General features: G+C 46.6%; 1 protein-coding gene across 4 annotated transcripts in view; it reads right to left on the bottom strand.

Moving 5' to 3' along the window:
* LOC147256709 (voltage-dependent calcium channel subunit alpha-2/delta-3-like) overlaps positions 1–19,098 on the bottom strand; it is a 103,163-nt gene that overhangs the window by 77,018 nt on the left and 7,047 nt on the right. For all 4 annotated transcript variants that reach the window (XM_086214930.1, XM_086214928.1, XM_086214929.1 and 1 more), the window contains one exon: positions 6,301–6,417. In XM_086214930.1, the coding sequence (XP_086071056.1) occupies positions 6,301–6,417 (117 nt within the window). The remainder of the gene's footprint in view (positions 1–6,300; positions 6,418–19,098) is intronic.

Below are 19,098 nucleotides of genomic sequence, written 5' to 3'. Positions count from 1 at the left end.
GTTTACACTCAAAAAGTCTCTCCCCCTCATTTAGCACTCAACTTGATTGGCTTATTGTTCTCACACTGTACTGGCTGTGTGCTTCCCTTCCTGACGGCTGAAGCTGCTGACCTTTAACTACGTATCCATTATGAATGCCACACGGAAGCAGTGCAACTTAGCGGCGGCTGTAATATAAAGCTGAGCAAACAGCCAGAGTCAGAGGAGCCGAGAGGGCGGCCCAAAGGTCACATACATTATTGACTGGTAGCGGAAGTTGAGGGCTTTTTTAAGCAGTGCATTAAGCTTCGGCACATTTCCTTTACAGATGGGGTGGGGGGTGCGGGTGTGTGTGTGTGTGTGGGAGTGGGGGGGGGGGGGGGTGCAGTGGCCTGATTCTGAAAGTCCCCCCCAGGAAGCCAAGAACAAGATGACAAACTCGACTCCAAATGGACCCCAGAGACGTTCTGTGCTGCTTCTACTTTGGGCCCAAACGTAACTTTTTCCTGTTCAATCATCTTTGGGAGCCGCCATGTTGTGAAGAGCAGCGGAACATTTTGCTCCAGCAGCAGCAGAATAGTTTTTCATTTCACAGCTCACCAATCGAGACCCAAATGAATCATGATTCAAACCTGCGCCTGTATGAAGACGTAGTGCAGCTGCAGAGTGCAGCAGGATGATGCAGGTTAGCTTCATCGTAGCTTCCTTTGACCAAGAGCCAGTGGAATGTACCACTCGAACATGACCTCTACAGGTCGGGGGGTTACCGCTAGAATGCACGAACATGAAAGCTATCGATACTTAAGTAAACCATCTTAAATACTTCTCTGCCTTTACTGAAATAATCTTTTAACGTTTAACATTTACCTGTGTGGTATTTAATGAGTATTTAAGTACTGGAGCTGTGTACTTCCACCCCTGCTTGGCCAGATAACGACGCTCCTCATCTGTGAGAGGAAATGCAAACTAAGCCCTGACCTGCTGGATCAGGGCAGGTCCTCTGGATTCTGGTTCTGCCAGAATCTTGAGCCTTGGAGGCCTGAGACGGGCTGAGCTGCGTTGGCTCGGGTCGGCCCATCAATAGCACTGGGGACAGCAATTAATATTGTCAAACGGCTCCGAGGAGAGTTGCAGCATCAACAGAATAGAAAAGTGCTTGGTGACACTTTGTTTTGCACATTTAGAGCAGTGACAAGCCAAGGAGGCGGAGCATGGTGGAGAAACAGACACAGAGGGAAGGTGAAAGGCAGAGAGAGGGGGAGGGAGGAGGGGAGTCATGTGCTCTGAAACATCTGATCCCAATAATCAATACTTGACAAGTTCTCAGCAATGCTGCAGACTGGAAGGAAACACGGAGCTCTGCTCTCTCCTCTCTTTTTGTCTTGAATTTCCTCCATTTCTTCACCTTCGTGTTGTGAACTTTTGACTTAACTTTTTTCCTTGACATTTACCTCTCCCATCCTTCCTTTCTACATCCTCCTTTCAGTCTGGAAAACAATTTCATGTGTCACATTTTGATTTTTAGGTGACAAGAAAAACAACCAGAGAAAAGGAGAAGGAGGCGACTGCCGCCATGCTGACATCTACTTACTGGCACTGCATTGTCATTACTGGCCTTCACTCGTACATTCACTCTCTCTCTCTCTCTCTCTCACACACACACACACACACACACACACACACACACACACACACACACACACACAGTGAGACAGATGACAAGACAATGATCTGACACTGAGGGCAGCTAATGTAATGAGGGGAATGAGGAGAGCGGTTCCTGGTGTGTCGGGCTGGAACGAGCCGGCAGACCAGACCGTTATAATCCGCGTCAGAGCTGTTGACTAAGTAAGACGGCAAAAGCAGGGATAAGCAAATTTAGCTGTCATATACGTCTAAAGGAGGGACAGAAAAATAGTTACTGCTTCGGGGAAAGAATTTCACAACAGACTAAGAGCTGAAGAGGGAAAAGGAGAAGCGACTTTCTGACACTGGCTGTGATTCCGGCTCCAGTCTCACTTGTGTAGTTTTGGTTCATTTTCCAGATTACACATCACCTGCAAGCACCTGAAACTAGCAGGACAGGTGTGTGTGTGTGCCTCCTCTGTATATGTGTTGTGTAATCTGTGTGACATCCTGCTGGCTTGTTTTCTTCTCCAAATAGATGAGCTTACCTGGATTGCCACCAGAAAACTAAGGACGTAAGGTCCAAGTTGTCATCATACAAACTTTCCCCCCTAAATGTCAAACATGACGAAAACGTAGAAAAATAGATGAGAACAACACGCATAAGCAAGAAAGAAAATACTAGCAAGCAAACATGCGACAGAAAAGATCCAGTTTCTATTCCACATTTTACATTTTAACAATCAACGGACCGTTTTCAATAAGACTCACGATTCTCCAGCTCAATCAACATGTCTCCTGAAGCTCCTCTCATCAACAAGCAACTACCACCAGCCTTCTCAGAAATTCTTTCACTGCAGGTACCAACCCACGCGCCGCGGCGCAGGCCTGCTGCAGCGGTCAGGTGGTGGTGGTGGTGCCTGGTCTGCCTGGCCGGTGGTGTCACATTTCATGTCAAACCATTCATCTTTGTCTTCGCTGCCATTTTCATGAAGTGCGCCTTCGGAACCGGAGGGATTCATTATGTTTTTGTCATTCCCAACTTTCAGCATGAGTGCTTGGTGAAAAAGCTCGAAAGGGATCTTCAGGGTTTTTGTGTGAAGATGTTCTTGCATCAGGGCTTCTGTTTTCAAAGAGATTTACTGATCGATGAGTTTCCATGAGTGCAATTGTTGCAAGTATCCACTCCTGTAATTGTGGCATATGTTTCATTTGTTCTCACGAGCTTCTTTTTAAACACAGATTTTACTTCATGTCTACTTTCCCTCAATTGAAAGAACCCGCAGTTAAATGCTGAAGCTTCTCTAATTAGAGAGACGTATCTGAGTCACGCCCACAGGTGAATACGCTCACGTGAGGTGCTGCTGGAGGGGAGGGTTCTCTCTAATCCTGCCTGCGCTCCGTATTTTTAACCACACAAGCATGCAGACTTGCCCTCTACACTGCTAATCACGGTGAAAGCTACGGAGGCGTAGCTGCCACAGGTAAATGATATCAGCAGGTACAGAATGAGAAGCAGTCCTAGCAGCGGAGCATCCACACTTGCTTTGAAGTGCATTTGTCACATGAAACACAGTCGTGCTCGACTTCAAAGAGCACATTACAATAGCTGCACGCCTCGCCACTTTGACGGCAACACGCTCACTGTTGCTCTAAGACTCTGCTGTTGCCGACATTTAGCCAGCAGACAATCCTCGGTTGAAACGGTCGGGAAGACGAGGACGGGAAGAACGCATGGCTACAGATGTAGAAAGTCTGACCTGTAATTAATGCGGCTGAAACAATGCCACAAGACACAACTCCTCCCTCGAGCGTCTTTGCTCTGTTTTGGCTCACCACAATAACGCGAAGATGATAATAGAGAGACCAGAGATATGAACACAATCAAACACTGAGTCGAAATTCAATGGAAGACACATACACACCCTGTCCATCTCTCTTAAATGCACGCCTGCACACACACTCACACACTCACACACACACACAAACACCCTGTAGGAAGCTAATACTACATAAAGTACTATGAAGCTTATAATCATGTTTCATATCATCTCCCTCTATTAAAATCATGTCAATTATTGTAAGACAGAATTAAAGAAGAAAATATCTGTCACCTAAACACACTTTAAAAGGCTGACATACATATTTACAGGTGCAGCCTCTCCCAGCAGCAGCCTCTGTCTCTCGACAGGTGGCAGGGAGCGATAAAGAGGGGGAACCGACGTGGAGACGGCGAGATAAAACCACGGTGACGGACAGGACAGAGAGCCTGCACGGAAATTGAATCGCTGAAGCGCCACTAGCAAAAAAAAAGGAAAAAAACAGCAGAGAGATGGGGAGAGGTGGCCTGGAGAGGAGAGACAGACAAAAGAGAGAAGGATGTTTGAGGACAGCTGCGAGTGTGCACACTCGGCCAGACAGATGAGAGTTTTGGTAATAGAGAGGGAGAGAAATTGGAGAAGAGGAGGAGAACAGATTCACTGACTTCCATTGTGTGTTCACGGCTAACAATTCATCACAGGGCTAACTGTCAGAAAATGAGAAACGTGGAGGTGAAGAAGAATCATGACGGAGCAGAGTTTCTTCTCCATCTGCATCAGTATTCCAGCGTCTACACATTCCTCCTGTAACCTTTAGTCATCTCTGCCCTGCAACTTTTATTCCACACATGCATTCACACGTGCACACACACACAAACACACACACACACACACACACACACATGCATGCACACACACAACCCCCTGAGATGAACAATTATCAGGCATCCAGCATTCGTGCACAGGGCTTTAGAGAAGCCATTAGCTCGGCGAGTGCTTGTATCTCCAGGGGTTTAACGCACTCTCAAGGAGATGGCACACAAAGAGAGCTACAGTATGTCACTAGACTCAATACATCTAATCTCACAGCTCAAAGAAAAGGACTCTCGTCAGAAGGTACATTTATCAGCCGGCTGCGACGGGTTTACAAGACATGTCAATGTGACAGTTACATAACTTAAATACAGTTAATAATAGAGTGGTGTAGCGGTGGTTTAATGCCAAAACAATGTTCTTTATTTGTAGATTAAATCCTCAATTTTCCTTCAAAGGAGAAAACAACGTAACCAGCACTGCTATCCAATTAGAACTGTGCTTTCCTGCCAGCAGTCATTGTATAAGAGTAGTATTTTGAAAAGATGACTCATATTAGCATGCAATACTTCATCTTCTGGATGTGCTATGTCAAGAGTCGTGTGTGTGTGTGTGTGTGTGTGTGTGTGTGTGTGTGTGTGTGTGTGTGTGTGTGTGGAATGGAGACAGGAATGCTACGGTCATGCAATCCAAGCAGGCGAAGGGTTCAGACATAAGAATAATAACACAGGCAGAAGTAAAGCTGAAGCATGGAAATGGTTTGTCACCATCTGTGCCTGCTGCCTGGCTCGTCTGTATCCTCCGACCAGACTCTCAGAGAGAAATCCAATTTCTGTTAACAGCACCGTGTTGTCCTGATAGGATCTATCACCTGGAGCTAGACGGCAGGCCGAGAAGCAGTGCAGCGTGGACACATCCTGAACTGCACCTGCTATGACTCAGGCTAACACACATACTCACACAACAGAAGCACAATATGCATGTACAATATTATTACTTGGGGTTTGTCTTTACAAAAGAACAAAAAAAAATCTTTTTGCTTATTTTTAATTTAAAATCTGAATGTGAAGTAATGAAAGTAAAGTGTAAAAGGTTTTTGCTAGTTAGAGGTTAAACAAGCCTTCCTCTGAAAATAAACCTTAACTTGGCTGCTTTATGAAAGGACAAAGTTTGGGTTTGGAGCAAAAACTTTCAACCAGATTTGTAGCAATACACTGCGTGTAATATATGCAAATGAGGAAGGTCTAATCTCTCACAATGTTGCCTGCAACAAGAGCTTCCTGCTCATCTGCCAGTAAAAGTCCCCCAAACGACTGAAAACGTGCCCTCTGCAAAAATCTGGGACTGCTGTTCAAATTCTACATTTCACATTCTGACGGTTGAAAAAATAAAACAGATCGTGCGCTTTCTCGTCACTGGCGCCAGCGAAGCAGCTGCCAGTAACGTTTCAGCAGTGTCGGCGCGTCTCAGAAGGCAACAAGCTCAGAGGAAGCTGCCTGTCGAGTGATGACGTTCACGAACGCACCAGATCTCAACCACAGAATCCACGCCGCAGGAATCACAGCCTCTTTGAGTTCTGATCACGCAGCACCAGTTTATAAAAAGAATTGCTCCTAAACTGCACTGAGCATCTCTCCTGTGGCGCTTTACTTCCCTGAGGTGGCTTCTGATGCTGACGTTTGCCCTGAGATCAATCAAGTGACACCGACACCGGTGGATGGATCCCCGGCTCTCTCCGTCTGTCACCGTACTCCAGACACTCACTCTTTCACATCGCACTCACGCATGCACACACAGATGCATCAGGGGTCTGGTTTCGCCGTAGCAACGGGATACTGCACACAACTCTTTACCAACCAGGAGAGTTCACTCAGCTCAGACCACTGAAGGAATAATGGACTCCTTAGTTTAAAATGATTTGTTTGGGGGGGGGGGGGGTGTAAGCAACCATGCTAAGATTCTAATGCGACTGCTGCACATGAACAGGAGCAGCCTCATCTTGTGGGTCACCTGTGCTCATGAGTCACCTTTCCAGAACAGACCAGCGTGATGCACTGAGTACCTTCATTGCCTGGGCTTTTTTGTGAAACATCTCCTCCATGTCCTCGGCCAGCCTCTTCACCAGCCGCAGCCCATCAATCTCCTCCACTCGCACTGCCCGCTCAAACTCCTTGTATTTCTGAAAGACAACCCACACATTCATGTTACCAGGCAACAATTTATGACACAACGCCATTTTATTTTGTTAAAGGCATGAATATTCCAGTGAGAGGCGACATCTTTAGTGATGTCATTGCTTTGCATTTCTAGTGAAATAATGAAAATTAATATCTACATTTTTGCAGGCCTACAACTTTTAATTATATTACAATATTGCACAAGCACTGCTATTTTAGATTTTTTTATTTAGTGAACAGCCTTTAAAAAGTTTATCTTCATCATAAAAGATTATTTGTGAAAACCTAAATTGCAAATTGTTGATAAAAAAAAGCTGTGTAGCAGGTCGGCTTTCAATATGGAGACCTCCCTGAGAGAAAAACGAGGACAAAGAGAAGATGGAAGATTGTTGTTTCAGAGCGAGCAGACATGAAATAAATGTTGTGAACAGAAATTACCAGCGTTCCTAAAGTGCCGTATTGCTGGGAAGGACTTGCTTCTCCATCCTAATCTCCACACAGACAAAACCAGTCAGCTCAGCCAAGAGAATTATCAGCCACCTTCAAGTTTTACCAACCACCCAAGAAGCAGCGATGACACACTGCTGCCCTCATTATCTCCACGACACTAAATCACATTATTCTATAAACCCATGCTAGCATGCTTAGCATAACCAGGGACAGTGACATAAAGTCTTGCTAATTCCACACACACGCACACACACACACACACACACACACACACATACACACACACACACACACACACACACACACACACACACACACACACACAAACACACACTTCCAGCCCTTCAGGGGACATCACACTACCTTAAAATAATGTCCTGTAAACGTACCCTCATCATCACCACTCAAAGACTTGAACCCAGGTCCTCACCTGTAGTTACTCACTTATGTAATGGGGATTTTCATTCTGTCCCCTGAGAGATGATAGATTTATGTACCCACAACATGAGGAATATACACACACACACACACACACACACACACGATCTATAAGTGAGGGGGTACACTAAAAGAAAAGATAACCATTTTTGAAATATGTGCAAAGCTGCAGGCAGCTGTGTTTCACTCTTGGGGGATTTAACAGAAGATTACCGTCATATCGTACAGGGTGCCCTCTAATGTTATGCCAACCTGCTTAGACACATGCTCTTAGCTTCTCCTGCACAGCGACACACACACCAGGAGCAGGGCGAGGAGAGGGAGATCATGGGAGGAGGAGGAGGAGACGGCATCACACACTCAGGCAGCAGCTTCTGGATTTAGGCAATCATCTGAAAACTACAGGACTCTGCCAACCAGAGAACACTTTTCTCCTCCAAAATTTAAAGAGTGAACTCCAAGTTATAGCTTAAGGTGACAAGTGGAAGCAAAGCGTTTTACTTGAGTGAGCAGTGCCTACAAGTCAGTTTACAATGTCAACTGATTAAAAAGCCCTCAGTGAAAACAATCAAGCAGAAAAAAGAGACACTGACAGATGACGTGGAGTGACGTGTCAGCAACGATCTGGCTATTGTTGCATTTGCTCCATCCATTCCGTGTCGAGATTAAAACACAATTAGACGGACAGATGAGGAAAAATTGATACTGAAAAACAAATAGAGAGGCAGCGGTGGGGAAAATAGTCTGATCGGGAGAGTAAACTGTGTCGACGCAAAAAGGTCCAGCAGCTGCAAGCACAGGCAGCCGCAGAGGAAGGAGATGATGGATGAGCAGAGGACGAGCGGCTGACGGGGCTGCCAGCGCTTCACCGTAGGAGGGGCGCCAGAGCACTGAGCACCGTATATTGTGACACCGCGTGACACAATAAATATCGCGACAGTCTGCATAATTTACTAAAACTTTCAAAATAGAGCTGAAAGTACAACTTGCTACTTAAACAATTTGAGTCAAACTATTTTATAAAAAAAGAAAAAAGAACGGTACTTTGGAAGGTTGTACAGTGACTCTGCAGCAGGGCTGCCTGAAGGCAAAACACGGGGGACAGAGATCGTCTCCTGGACTGGGATCGACGGGACCGAAGGAGGACCACGTCTGCTGCTGGTGGCTCTCAGGCGTGGCGAAGGTTCAGCTCAGACACCGAGCATCATACTTCAGCGCCACTGAATCCTGATGTCTGCTCTTATCTCGACATGAAGTTACAGTGTGCGCCTGAAGGTGCGACATTCCTGCAACACCGCCGGGATTGTCATGGAAGAGAAAAGGGCCTCAAGAGGAATTCCGGAGTCAAGTAGACGGGATTTTTTTTTTCTGGTAGCAATTAGAGAGATTAGTAAAGTGGGCTGGATTCATCAAGGTACCTTTGAGGAGATAAGTGTCCATCTTCCAGTCTATGGAGGCTGTTTAAAAGCTCCTTCTATCAGTGGGGAGTTGCATCTTTATTTCCGAATCATAGCATCGAGTGTTTGCTGCCAAACTGTTCAATCTGGTGTCGCTGTGATAACTACGGCCCTTTTTTTGTATATTGGATCAGAAAGACAGATGGTAAATGACACTTTCCTCAGAACTCTCTGGTGTAACTGCGGTCCTTCACCCAACAAACACGACTGATGACTCAGAAGCCAAATCTGAGCAGCCAGAACCTTCTGGAAATCAGAGCGATAATCCTGCTGGTTAACTGACAACTGCAGCGTCAGTGGGAGAGAGAGAGAGGGGTTTTAGGACAATCCTGGTTCCTGGCTGCATGCGTCGGCCTGTCAGAGCTGACAGGTGAGCAGCTCCAACCTGAACTGGCTCCGTTGGTCTCCTCACTAATTGCCATCATTCTTCTATTCAGTGTCTCCTTTATTTCTGCGCTCTCTCACTTCTCTTCATCGCTGTGCACGATTCCTTCACGGACGCCGTCGACGCTGCCACCAGCTCTGTAAAGATATTTCCTCTCATCTCTATTCACACCTTTTGTCTCTGAAACTGGAACCCTGACCTGACAGATATGACAGACATCCCAGCAGCCCAGAGCGCCTCCAGCCTGAGCCCAAGTGTCTGTGTTTGTCATCACGTTTGTGTGGTCAGTGAAAGGCTAAGAGGGTCCAGCTGACCACAGGCTGTCTGCAGTGCTATGTTCAGTCAGGCTGACCAGAGCAGACCCAGTCCAATTAGCCTCAAGCTATCCCCTTCACATCACATCACCATCACTACGAAGCCAACTGACAAAGATCCAGAACCACCATTTTCCCACAGAGAAGCCTCAGCAGCAGGCTTCAGTGGAAACTCTGACAGGAGGAAGCTCCTGTTGATGAGTGCGTGTGTCTGGGCCAGACAGGAAGCTGTCCGGTGAGGGTTTTCCCTGCATGATAAATAAAATGAAGTTCAAATATTCTAACTGCAGTCATAAACTGCAGCTGCTTTATGTAACTGATGTACCACCATCGTGACTGAAAGAGGTACCTGGAACTGCTGGCAACAGCGGGAAGGTTTCTGGACTTCACCTCAATCTGTTTACCACCAATTAGGTTTTCCTTCTTCTTTCTTCTTTCTGCAAGCCTTTCTTTCAGACGGTGATCTGGGTTGATGTTGACGGACGCCTCATCCTGGTGTCGCAGCCCCGACTTCTTCTCCTGCTGTGTTTTTTGGTGGTTGGTGTCCTGATCATTGCATTACTGCCATCTGCTGGATTATAAAAGCAGCGACCATCCTTGTGCTCCTGTAAACCTCATCATCATCTGAGTCCAGCCCATAACTGAACCTTCTCCATCTTGGCCAGTCCGTGAGGATCAGGAACCTCCTGATGCAGCCACCCACCCACTTCATATTTCACAGCTCAATTTATCAACATGAATGAAAGAAATGGTTTCTTGTCCTTGAGGATATTCCCATCCAGGTCATTCCTGTTCTGCTCCGGCTGCTTTCACACTACCAGTGACCACGTTTGTGCTCTAGTGCCATGTTTTTAAGCGTGTAAACGTTCTTCATATCGGAGATGTTGCATGCAGTCCGAAGATGCAGGTAAAGTTGGAGGTTATGACGGTGGCGCAACAGCAGGCCACTGCTTCAGAACTCCAGGCCTCCAGCTCCTGTTTTGCATATTCATTTTTCTGCAAAAAACACAAAAACCTCCTCAAGTAAAAAACTTCCTCTGTGAAACTGAGGTTTTTTTTTTTGTTAATTCAACTTCTGTAATGTGATACTTCAAAACATGCAGTGCCGGTGCCATAGGTGGTTCTCCTGTCAGTGCAGGTACTTTTGCCCTTCCCATATCTTGCGCCTCCTCGGACTCCTGCACTGCAGCGTCACGTCCATATTCCTGACAGCAGATGTCCTCTGTTTCCCCTTCTGATTCCTGTCGGTCTATTTTACCGTAAAAACACCTGTAACGTCCTAAAATGACTCAGCCTGGCCTGACAGCAGCACGCCACTCACCACCCTTTGCTTCTGAGCCAGGCGGAAAGCAAGTCACACAGCTGTAACAGCCAAATACACTCATCCTCGGGCTCCATCCCGCTGATGCTTTGACACAAATCGATGACAACCTTCGATCATTCGTCTGCAAGTTTCCTCCTACAAACTCGCCCCTGTGTGGCTCCTCTTTAATGTCTTCAACTTGCTTCAAAACAAATCTATGACATTTTCTTGTGTGTTGATTTCTAACTTCTCTCCCTACTTCCTGCTCTGATGCTATTTCTGTCATGCACAGTCATTAGCCAAAACTAATTTTTTATAGTTATCTATAGTTGGTGCCCCTTTTTTTAACCGCCTTTGTGTTACTAGGTGCAACTGTCTCCCAGTCGCTAGCAATTTGTGCCAGCAGCAGCATCAAAAGCATCTCATCATGAAGGAAGACCCCCAAAGAGGAGGTCCTGCAGGCCTACAAATGGTGCAGGAAAGACGAAGCCATGGCAGAACAGGAAAATTGAGCTTCTGGAGTGGCAGGGAACACCAGCGGTGAGGATAAGAAGCCAACGCGGCCGGCTGCCATCCTTCAGGCTCATTTAAGGCTGCAGGAGGTGCAAGAGTCGGAGGAAGACATTGTAACTGCAAAACAGGAAAAGCACTTTAAAGCACCTCACCTCCAGTTTCAGCTTTAACAGTTACACGTGGAAGTGGAGGCTCCATCTTAATATGAACAGCCAGCGGAGAGGCTGGCTAAGGTGCAGCCTGAAGGCCAGCTGATCAGCACACGATCAAACAATGATCTCAGGACCCCTAGGTTGAGAACCACTGACTGAGGCGTCCTGGCGCGTCCACAGCGGAAAGTCAGAAACAAGCAGTTCTACAGTTGTAAGTCAACCCTGCTTGTGTCTCCGACCTCTGTTGTTGTGCTGCATCACATGAACGCGCTGATGCCGCTAATCTCTCTAACAGAGTCAGCGCCAACTGGGACGCACATCAGAGTCACTACATCCACTCTTAACTACACACACACGCGCACACACACACACACACACACTATTCAAGGTGGGCAGATGCAGTCACTGTTTCCTTTGTGTCCATCTACTGATCAGAGTTCTACAGCACAGACACACAAATAACATACTGTGTTTGTATCTACATATGTTGTGTCCTCTGGATTTGATAATAAAGTGATTAATGAAGGAGGGAAACTTCATTTCACAGGAAGACTGAACCCTAATCCCCCAAATCCCAGCTCATTTAACGCTTCACCAGTACCCACTTTACCTTGGCCCACTCACACATGATCTCACAGCTGGTTGCATCGCTCGCTCTCTCTCTCTCTCTCTCTCTCTCACTAAAATCACTTTCCAAAATGTGCACACAGGCACACACACATGTAAATAACCATGTTCATTAATGGCCTTCACACGGTTCTCGTTAGAACCCTAAAGCATTCCATCATAATTCCAGTAAATACAAATGAAAAGCCAAAATATTTGTTCCAGCATTGATTTTTAGCACGCTGACATGTTTCCTGCCTCTCTGGTCTCATAAATTAAACTGAACATTCAAAGCAAATTTGGAAGCATGCGCCAAGAAGCCAAGCATCTGCATTACAAGTGTGTACGCTATAATATCCTGTTTCATTCAGGCTGGTATTTGGTTTTCATTCAGAAAGAGCAGCTCTGTTTGTTTAGTTTCCTCCTGCTTGCGTGTCTGGCTTCAAGTGGATGAGTCTGGTTTGATTAATGAAATAGACAAGGCTCAGAAAAGCCTGTATGTTTGTGTGTGTGTGTGTGTGTGAGTATACACAGTATTTGTGTGTTCAGTACGAGAGAATGAGTCCATTTAATCGACTCTGATTTACTAAGCCCCTGACACGAGCAAACATATAAAAGAAGGTTTTTATGAGCATGAAAAACCTTGGAGTGAACTGAATAAACATATTTTCATGTCACCTCAGGGTAGTGTTGCTCAGTTGAAAAAGGAAGTGAAGGAAGTTACTATTCTAACTGCTCTGATGCTAAAATGGAATGTTTATTTCATTTTTTTCTCTTCAGTTGATTACGTCCAAAGAGGCTTCTCTCCAGACACATCAGGAAGGGGCCTGAGATCTCCCCATCTCACCCAAGGCTCACAGATATGTGGGGAGAGTATAAGATGGGAGGGTGAGAATGAGAGGGGAGGGTGAGAGTGAGAGGGGAGGGTGAGAGTGAGAGAGTGAGAGGGGAAGGTGAGAGGTGCAGTCAGTGGGGGAGCGGGCGTAGAGCAGCTGCTGCTGAGTGGGGAGGAAGCTGGTGAAGTGGTTCAGTAGCTAAGCTAAGCTAAGCTAAGCTAAGCTAAGATTCTGCTGTGGGGAGGGGGTTCAGGTGCCAGCAGGAAGAAGAAACTCCGTCTGGCTACAGCGCATCACTTTCTAACAGTCTGGCCACCAGGACATGCAGAGGTTGCTGATGTTGCCAACACAGAAGGTCGCTGGTTTGAATCCCATGTTGTCTCTGGCTTGGTTGAGGGCCAGCACAGTTGGTTAGGACATCCACCCTCACCCCCACCAGCTTGGAAATAGGCTAAATGGTCATGAACACTTGGAAAGGGGTTTAGGCGCGCGCGCGCACACACACACACACACACACACACACACACACACACACACACACACACACACACACAAAAACTCTCCAAACTCAGGCTGACATTAAAAACAACTGCTGGACTTTACTTCTGTCCTTTCCAAATATTGTATACTTTGAAGTAGAATACTAAGTACTGGATGTGAAATAGTTAAGTCATATAGGGTTGTTTTTGTATTTATTTCACTAAATCTCAGGAGGTTAATTTCTCTCTGAATAAAACACAACTGTTGTGTGTGCGTGAGTTTATATTTTTGCTAAAAAAAATTCAGGAGAACAATCGTCTTGCTGTGTCATCATTTCATGCACGCCGCTGACTCCCCAAAGCCATGTTTGTAATTACAGCCACGGTGGCTCGGGACGCGGGGGGAGCAGGTGAGAGGAAGGAAAGCTCAGAGGCATCACCTCGTTGAAGTTAATTCGGTTTCCTGCCACTGTGCTGCTGCATGTGAGTCTGACTGAAGCAACAAGGAGAAAAAGAGTGCGAGACTGAAACAACGGCTTTCTGACTGATGTTGCATTCAGGGACAGGAGCGTCGGCCCAAACCCACAGCAGGAAATCACTGCTGGATCCCAGGATCTCCCAGGAACACAGAATCGTTGCCCCCCTCCTCTCACAGCCTCCCTCGTACGCCAGTCGACAAATTGTTCCCTCAAAAGAAGAGCGCTGGCCGGAGATGAAGTGGAACAATTAATTTCACGCTTGTCCTCCCTTCCTCAAAAGCATGTTGGTCTGAGTCCCGTAGCTGGTGGCACAGAGACACTCCCCGTGGATTGTAGAGCGAGCGCACTCACACACATACAGTTGGTAATCCCACAAACAAAACAACACAAATCAACACACCTTTCAACTCCTGAAGTGTTGGAATCAGAACGTGCTCCCACCTGACCGCTCGCACCTTCATCACGGTTCCATTCACCATGACATCATCTATCAGTACGGCTGAATAGTATCGATCAGAGCGTGAAGATGTCTCAAAGTCAGATCAATGCAGCATGAAAGAATGGGAGGACTGGGAAAACACACACACACACACACACACACACACACACACACACACACACACACACACACACACACACACACACACACTGCTGTGACAGACCACTCAATCACGGCGTGAGAAGCGAGCCAATCCTGACGGGAAGCAGACTGAGCCCTGAGAACGGTCCTCCCGTGGTCAGTCGCTGGCCTCTTGACAGCCACCACATGGTGGGACGAGGCTCCAGCATCAAACCAGATGGCGGTTTGACAACTGTTGGCTCGCTGCTCTCGTGCCGCTCTGATATTCATTTCTGCTCGGCTGAGTCACGTCCGATGACATCATAAAGTACCTGTTGAACATGTGATACAATAAACACTTGCGCTGAATTATTGATAAAGGATAAAACTGAGCATTGATTAAAAGAAAGACGTGAGTTCTCTTTGCTGGTGAATGATTAATACTCAGTTGGGTCTTGACAGATAACAACACGCTCACTCACTGGTTTCCTCTTATCGTGTTGTGACAGACGCGACTGAAGTTTTATCATCAGAAGAGACTCAATATGAAACTGGCTGCTCAACAGTAAATGGTATCATTTATTAATATGCAAGTTGTCATCCAAATGGATAACAACTGTGGGTGCGTAGCGATGTTCAACGCAACGAACCCAGCGAGAGAAGGATCAGATTCATTTCAAGCTGACTGGAGTTACATGCAACACAACACCATCAGATGAGAAAAGCACAGTCAAAGTCAGTGAATCCATCAATCAAAATGGGGATTTGGTCCAAATTTCAAAGCTGTTGAGTTTTTTCACTTAAATATAAGAGCCGGGTCTCTGAGGCGACCCCCTCAGCAGGAGCGGCCTCCTCGATGGCGCCAACGGTTCACAAAATGTTTTGAAAATCCAGGCGCGAGTTATGATAGTGAGGTATTTCTCAAGCAGAGGCGACTCACTGACATCGCTGGCTGTTGTCGTTGATGACATCTTGACTTGTAACTTGTTAAGACTTGACCTCTGGGTCACGGCTGGCTCTCATCGTCAGACATTTGTCGAAATTCGCCCCAAAAGACTTCAAATCAGCTGCGGTGCAAACAGACATTTGGTCTTTTATTGTCAACTTCCTGAACTCCGATGTCTAATGAAACCATTTTGATGAAATATGACTTTTCAAAATCACAGCAGCAAACTGAAAAAACCCGGTTACACACCCGTCCCCCCGGAGCACCGAGGCCATGTTACTCTTTTTATTTCAGGATAATTGAAACCACTTGAGCTCCTCAGCCATTTAGCTCCTCAACACATTCACCATCCACCTGCACCTCCTGAGTGTGTGTGTGTGTGTGTGTTACTGCAGTGATTGAGTATTTAAAGGCTGCCTGAGGGCCTTTGAGAGGAACAGTAGAATAACAGATGTAGCCTAACACACACACACACACACACACACACACACACACACACACACACACACACACAGGGCCTGATGGCATCGCTGGTAGCAACTCACCGGATTTTCCCAGGATGCTCAGTGGCGTCTGTTGGGTATGCACCATCAACCCCTAGAGCGGAAGCCAAATCCCTCATCTCTGTAATGGCCACCATCTTTCAATGTCCTCACATAGCATGCCATCATAATGTCTCTCTGACACACACACACACACACACACACACACACACACACACACACACACACACACGCTCGCTCCTCTAAGCTGGAGCAGCCACGATCAGTGCCAGCAGGAGTCCGTATCAACCCTGGAACAATTCCCGTAGGAAGAAAAAGAAAACGTTCCTTTTCAGAAGAAGCGAACCAGGAAAGTCGCCTCTCTCCCAAGGAGCGTTCTTGCACCACAAGCAGGTCTAACTTGTTCACACGGAACTGATTAATAGTCCACAGTCCGTCTGGAGTTGCCTGCATCCAGTTGGTTTGTCCAGGAAAACATTTTTCATGCTCAGCAGCATGGACAATACACTTCCCAACTGCACTCCATACATTCACACAGCCTCAAATTGATTTTAGCGGCAGCGAGCGTGAAAGAACCAGAAGAGAGCAAAACATTGGGGTGTGTTGAATAAAGGCAATACACACCCTTGAATGTGAAGGCTTATTATGTGCAGTTGAATTTGAGTTTGCTTTTGAAAGCCTCACAAGCATCAAACTTTCCATGCTAAATTGACAAGGTTGAAAATTCATTAGCAACCATTCACAAGGGGAGGAAGTATAATATAAAGAAGTTCAGTCTTTGGAGTGTTTCATCAGTTCTGCTCCGCTGCATGTTGCTCCAGCAAGTCAACCGTCTCTCGTGCTCTGATAAAACGTCTCCAGACCACAACTCAGAGACAATCGTCCTCTGAGTGAAGTACAACCAGCTCCACTCACAGTACAGCCTGATCAGTACTATCAGAGACAGCACAGGTACTAGCAAGAGCTACCATCCTCATTAATGTCAGTATTCTAATTTCAAATTTTAATAAGAAAAATAACAACAAAGGGAAGCTGCTTAGCTATAATAACTACATATTAATAGCAGTTAGAGGCATTTGTATTGTGTGGCCATTTGCACCGCAGCTGAAGAGGAACATTTTATGCTAAATCTTGTATTTCTCACATCTGGATTTAGCGAACAAATCCATTTAAAACAGAACTCCCCTGATTTTGGGTTACAGACGGTCACCGGAGCAGAGGTCCAAAACATCAACCTATGAAACTCCAGGAAACCTCGGCCACACGCCAACAGCCGGGATTCTGCCAGCTCGGCGGAAGGACACCACCTGACGAGGCCTCGTCCAGGAAGCTGCAGCGCACCCTGGGGGTTTAATGAACCCGCTTCAAAGGAGTGCTGACATGGATCAGGTCTAGATAAGACCGAGTCAAACTCTGCTCTGCCACACAGAGGACCACTGGAAGCTTCTGAGGAGTTTGCATGTAAGTGCTTGTCAATCAAGATTTTGTCACCGCACCCGAAAACAGACGGGAACAAACGCAGCTCGTCAAGTCAGTGATGATACTGAAGCCACATCAGGCTTTGGAGGCCTCAAAATGATTTCTATACACTTGAGATGTAGAGACACTGGCCACTCCTGTCTGTCCACGTGCTGCGTGTGCGCCCCTTCACTGTCCACGCCAATATCATGCGTTCAGTAACACTGGCATACAGGGATCCTCTGAGCCTCAGATACTTTTTGGTGCTGACTGCGTGTCATCTGCACGCGCGCACACACAGATAAAAGCGTATCATGACATGTAAAAAAGAGGCAAACGAATAAATGCACACTGACAGAGTGTAAAAGGTTTGTAGAGGGTGATCCAGTAAAGGCAAACCAAAGTGTGTGTGTGTGTGTGTGTGTGTGTGTGTGTGTGTGTGTGTGTGTGTGTGTGTGTGTGTGCGTGCGTGCTGATGTGTGTTCTCAGATAACTGCTGGTGCACGGCTGTGTTCCTCCACCACTGTGTTCGCGAGCGCATGTGAGATGAGAGAGAGTGCAGGTGAAGGTCATCAGAAGGACGGCCGATCGTCCCACTGAGCTGGATTTGGCAACACTCTCACAGCTGAGAAGTGTTGTGCAGATGGGGCACAGTGAAGTACATCCAGTACAGTCCAACTAAGTGTGTGTTTGTGTGAGTGTATGTTGATTCAGGTGATGAGGAGGCAGAGGAGGGGGACGTGGGACCCACACTGTGGCCCCTCGGAGAGTGCAGTGAGTGCAGGACATGGCTGGGCCAGCAGAACTATGACTTGAGGGTGTGGGCACCAGCACCAGCACTTCCTCCCAACACCGGCGCATCCCAAGATCCCCTCCCATGTATTCTTTAGTGGCGTAGCTGCATCGTATCCATTATTAAAACAAAGAGACGGAGGGAGAGGACAGGAGATTTAGAGAGGAAGTGAGAAATGGGAGGGGATATGAAAATTTGGAGGGGTAGAATAACTGATGGGTAGAGAAAAAGAGGAGGAAGAAACTTTATTTTTAATTATGAGCGTCTAACTAAAATCATAAACTAAATTAAGATTCATGCAGACTCATTTTATCTGACACACTCCGATGACACACCTGCAGTAACGCTTCCCTTCGTGAGACTGAAACTGCTTGAGAAGGCGATTTACTTGAAAGGTATTCAGAAATGTGGAGGCGGGACTGAGAAGGTTCCTTCTATGTTGTGACACCGGAGCAGTGGGACGGACACACACCGGCGACCGGTTCTCCAAGTTACTGTGAGTCCAATATAGTCCCAATCCACCAAGACGAGTTAAGATTTATTTTCTTAACTTGACAACGTCACCACCCACTTGACGTCCAGCACACGGTCAAAAGCTGATCTTGACCTCATCCCACGTTCAGCTCGCATCCAACAGCTTTTCTCGCTCATCAGAACACACGAAGCAGTTCTGTCATCCGTGATTCACTCGACAGATCTAGACGATGCGTCAGCCATGAAATACCATATGACAACGGCACAATCAAGAGAAACAATCGAGACCTTCAGCAGCTCTTACAACCTGACACCACTGAACGTCAGCCTCTAAAACGCCAGCTCAACTAAATCAAGACCTCTGGAACAGAGTCGGTACAAATGCATGCATTTCTGTTGCATTCCACCAGACACAATGGCCACCAAAATCTCTTCACCACTGCTGGATGTTGATGCCAAATTTTAAGATAAACTTTCACGGCTGTTCCTGAGGTATGGCGTTCATGTAAGGTGGCAGTAACCTGAACCACATAAATCA

Source organism: Aulostomus chinensis, chromosome 9 (assembly GCF_037954235.1).
Source record: "Aulostomus chinensis isolate RoL2024-O1b breed Wild chromosome 9, RoL_Achi_v1.0, whole genome shotgun sequence".
NCBI classification, from domain to species: domain Eukaryota; kingdom Metazoa; phylum Chordata; class Actinopteri; order Syngnathiformes; family Aulostomidae; genus Aulostomus; species Aulostomus chinensis.
Note: the sequence above shows the minus strand (reverse complement) of the source record. Positions and strands in the feature narration are given on the sequence as shown.